This window comes from Dendroctonus ponderosae, unplaced genomic scaffold (assembly GCF_020466585.1).
Source record: "Dendroctonus ponderosae isolate FM_Combo_2020 unplaced genomic scaffold, Dpon_F_20191213v2 Dpon_F_20191213_80, whole genome shotgun sequence".
In the NCBI taxonomy this organism is placed as follows: domain Eukaryota; kingdom Metazoa; phylum Arthropoda; class Insecta; order Coleoptera; family Curculionidae; genus Dendroctonus; species Dendroctonus ponderosae.
In genome coordinates, this window is record NW_026019017.1 from 1 (window position 1) to 4,285 (window position 4,285).

The 4,285-nt window shown below is 46.1% G+C and overlaps 1 protein-coding gene across 3 annotated transcripts; it reads left to right on the forward strand.

Moving 5' to 3' along the window:
• The first annotated feature begins 247 nt into the window (after positions 1–247).
• LOC109534254 lies at positions 248–4,279 on the forward strand. 3 transcript variants are annotated; one of them, XM_048669498.1, is made up of 4 exons: positions 248–1,234; positions 1,303–2,586; positions 3,145–3,354; positions 3,859–4,279. In XM_048669498.1, the coding sequence occupies exons 2-4, from the start codon at positions 1,384–1,386 to the stop codon at positions 4,267–4,269; spliced, it is 1,824 nt and encodes a 607-aa protein (XP_048525455.1). In that variant the 5' UTR covers positions 248–1,234; positions 1,303–1,383; the 3' UTR covers positions 4,270–4,279. The 3 variants fall into 3 exon arrangements, with proteins under 3 accessions (XP_048525455.1, XP_048525454.1, XP_048525456.1); XM_048669497.1 differs by having other exon boundaries at positions 249–1,234; positions 3,145–3,349; positions 3,854–4,279; XM_048669499.1 differs by lacking the exon at positions 248–1,234 and having other exon boundaries at positions 1,506–1,597; positions 1,680–2,586; positions 3,145–3,349; positions 3,854–4,279.
• The last annotated feature ends 6 nt before the right edge of the window (positions 4,280–4,285 follow it).

Below are 4,285 nucleotides of genomic sequence, written 5' to 3' on the forward strand. Positions count from 1 at the left end.
TCGTGCAATATCGTAAAAATTACGCATTGCTTTCGACCTTTCGTCTTCAGTAACTGGCAATTTAACAAACCTGCTGTACAAGCTGGCAATAGCTCTTGAAACCTTAGGAATAATTCTAACAGCAGTTGTCGAATGCATCCCCGTGTAATCTGCAATGCTGTCTAAATGGCTACCCGTAGCATAGTACCGCAAAGCAGTTAATAACTGATAAATTGGAGATATACACTGATTTCTAGAGAAAAAACAATCAATTCATGCATGTAACGGTAGAGTGCGTTTGAATTCATTATTGTATCGGCAACACCGCCCTTGTCATTATGTTCGTCCATCTTGGACAATGAATAGTGAGTAGAGAGTTCCAAATGTGTGTTGAAACGGTGAAGTCCGAATAAAAGCTTAATAAAGTGAAACGCAGTACTGAAAACACCATTAGTATTCCTCGGTGACAAACCCACGAACCGAATGAGAGCATGCAAGCGCAGGCTCCCATTATAACTGGCGCCCAAGTGTAGGCATCGAGAATACGCCATGTTTTTAGTGCACGTGTAAAGCAATTCGCCCCAACAAGTATCGCATTCATTGCATTCTACTGGATTACCAAGGAGACAAAACACAGCTAGATCACCGCAAAATTCGCACCGTACTCCGGATCTTGCAATTTTGAAGGTAACCAAAACTTAACCTAAGTCTTCAGGCTTTTGCACGTGTAAAGCAATTCGCCCCAATAAGCATTGCATTCATTGCAATTGATTGGATTACCAAGAAGACAAAACACAACTGTAAGTAGCTGTAGCTTTCTTCTACTAAATACCTAAGTTAATTCTGGAGCATTCGACCAAAATTGACTCTCAAAGAAGCCCATATTTGCTACGATCATCAAAACTGTCCGGCACTGCACAGGCCAACAACCCCACTATGAGTGTCACAATGACAGATGAGCAATTCGCAGCCCTTTTATCACGTTTGTCAGTACAACCAAGCACTTCGCCTGTACCAATGCAAACTGGAAACTTCTCGAAATGCAGCACCCGTTTCGATGGTGCCAAAGATTCTGATGTAAATGCGTTTATAGACGCCATTGGAGTGTATAAAGATTGCACAAACATTTCCGACCAAAACGCTCTACGAGGTTTACCGATGCTCCTAGATGGATTTGCAGCGACCTGGTTCCAAGGAGTTAAGTCAAGCCTGACAGACTGGAACAGAGCCCTTATACTATTGAGAACTACTTTTGGTCCGTCCAAGCCTCCCTACCGAGTTTACCGAGAACTTTTTGCTCACGAGCAAGACATCAAGATGAAGTCCGACATATTTATATGCAAGGCTCGTGCCGTTTTGGCCCAACTGCCCAATGATACGTTGACAGAAGCCACTCATATCAATATGATTTATGGCCTATTGCATAGGCGCGTAAGAGGAAAGGTACCTCGTGACAAGGTATCTTCTTTCGAAGAATTGCTGACCCAAGCTCGATTGGCAGAGGAAACTTTTGAAGCACCCGTGTACCGGCAAGAAGACAACCGTTCCCTGGCTACTAAAGATAAATTTGTTCGATGCACTTACTGCAAGAATCCAGGTCATGAGAAGGAGAAATGCCGTAAGCTTAAAAATTACCAAGAAAGGCGAAACGGAAATATTACCACACACACTCAACAGACCCCCAATCAAGCTACCTTTAGAGCAGGCACTTCAGCGGGTACTCAACCATCCAGTAACCCCAGCATAACTTGTTACGGATGCGGCGCACCAGGCGTAATCAGGAGTAACTGCCCCAAATGTTCAAATAGCAACCGGAATGGTCCGCCAAGAAGTTCGCTCGCAGCAGCCGAGTTCCTGTGCAGTTCCTTTTTAAATGACAACTGCGCACGTCCAGTAGTACCCATTACAATTCTAGGACATACTGGATATGCTTTTCTAGACACCGGAGCTACTACTAACATAGCTGGAAGTAGATTGGCTCAGATACTCATCGAAGACGAAGTCCCCTACACAGAGGCAAAGGATCTAGACATGGTTCTTGCGGATGGAGTGAAGAGAAAGGTCCAAGCATTAATCTACAATATCCCAGTATCTCTTTACGATAGGACAACTCATGTACAATTGGTAGCTATACCAGAGCATGTCAACAGTCGCACCCTTTTGGGAGCGGAATTTATTAGCGCAATGAAACTTGTCCTCGACCTCAACAATAATTCTTTCCAATTTGCAGATTGCAGTAATATTACCTACAGTTGTATCTCAGAAGATGACGTCACCACAACTGCTATCAATGTGGTTTCACTCTCCAACGCTTTGCGCAAGGATGAGGCTGTAAAACTGCAACCCGAAGAGAGGCAACAATTGGACTCGTTACTCACGGACAACGCCACGGTTTTCGAGCCAAGCCTTGAGCCTACCCCGTTTGCAGAACACACGATCGTCTTACAGGATGACTCTCCAATAGCTGTACCGCCGTATAGAATGTCAGCTGGAAAGAAGGAGCTACTACGCAAGGAGCTTGATGTACTCCTCGAAAATGGAACCATCGAAGAGTGCGAGTCGCCGTATGCAGCCCCTGTTGTACTTGTTCCCAAAAAGGATGGAAAAGTAAGACTTACCGTAGACTATAGGAGATTAAACGCTATCACTCGAGCATATCGCTATCCACTTCCTCGGATCGATGATCTTCTACATGAGGCTAGGGAAACGAACTACATGACTACTCTAGATCTCAAAAGTGGATACCATCAGGTCAATGTCAAACCAACCGATCGAGACAAAACGGCTTTCGTCACGCCCTTCGCCACGTACAGGTATACGAGGATGCCGTTCGGACTTGTAACAACCCCCTCAACCTTTCAAAGATTAATGGACCGTTTCCGATCCGGACTGATCGATGTAGCCCTCCTAGTCTATTTAGACGATTTGATTGTTATGTCGCCCACCTTTTCACAACATCTCAGATACCTGGAAAGAGTTTTCACACGACTTAGCTTGTTCAAGCTAAAACTGAATCGTGCCAAGTGCCACTTTTGCCTCGACTCAATCAAATACCTTGGACATATTATATCGCCGCAAGGCATTCACCCCGATAATGCCAAAGTAGCCGGAATAATGGACATGTCTGCACCAACTAATGTAAAGCATCTTCTCAGTTTTCTTCAGACCTGTTCCTGGTTCCGTCGTGTCATCGAGGGTTTCGCCCAAGTTGCCAAGCCCCTCACCTCTTTGACAAAGAAAAATGCGAAGTGGGAATCGGATGAGCCGCAAGCCACAGCTTTCCAGAAGTTGAAGACACTGCTGAGCACGGCCCCAATATTACGTCAAGCCGACCCTCGACTCCCATATGTTCTTAGGACTGACGCAAGTAGCTACGCGTTATGAGCATGTTTACTCCAGGGGGAGGGCGACGATGAACGCCCAGTGGAGTACGCCTCCAGACTGCTGACCCCGGCAGAACAAAACTACAGCACTACAGAACGCGAGGCTCGTGCAGTAGTATGGTCTGTCCAGAAATTTAGAGGCTGCATCGAAAACTCTACGGTTACCGTCCAGAGTGACCACCAACCATTAAAGTGGCTGCTTTCTCTCAAGAGCCCGACTGGCCGCCTAGCGCGATGGGCTGTGAGTCTGCAAGCCCAAGACCTTCGTATTGATTACGTCAGTAGGAAGAAAAACGTAGTGGCCGATACCTTATCGAGACCACCCCGGGAGCAAGCTGAACCAACCAGCAACCTAGTTAGCGTGGAACTTCCCACGACTTCAGCAAAGGATATCAGAGAGCAACAGATGGCCGACCCCGATGTCCAGAAAATTGTCCTTGGACTAGAGGCAATCCCAACTAGCGTTGATTTCAAGAAATGGGCAGACCGAGGTTACCTCATGTCAAATGGTATCCTTTACAGATATAATCCTGATACTGACGAAGAAGAACCTCAATTGGTGATTGGCACTTCTCAAATAACAGACATTCTTCACGAGTATCACGACTCTCCTACTGCGGGCCACTATGGGATAGAACGAACACTTCAGAGAATTTCCCGAAGGTTCTATTGGCCCGGAATGAGGAAGTCTATCGCAGAATATGTTGGTCGATGCATCGAATGCCAACGATTTAAAGCCACTAATCTGAAGCCGGCAGGATTGTTCCAAACTCCGGTGCAGTCTCAACGGTTTGAAGTTATCGCCATCGACCTGTTTGGACCGCTCCGAAAAAACTGGACCAAGATGGACGTCTCTGGCTTGGACGGTCGCTGGGACTGGCAAAACTGTGTCGACTCGTTATTTTGAAGACTTGTACTTGATT

Excerpts from the sequence above, each read along its gene's own strand:
- LOC109534254 (XM_048669498.1), top strand. The coding sequence starts at position 1,384 with ATGATTTATGGCCTATTGCATAGGCGCGTAAGAGGAAAGGTACCTCGT. Across the intron at positions 2,587-3,144 it reads TTCCCAAAAAGGATGGAAAA|ACCTGTTCCTGGTTCCGTCG; the intron begins GTAAGACTTACC and ends AGTTTTCTTCAG. Across the intron at positions 3,355-3,858 it reads GGACTGACGCAAGTAGCTAC|CTCATGTCAAATGGTATCCT; the intron begins GCGTTATGAGCA and ends GACCGAGGTTAC.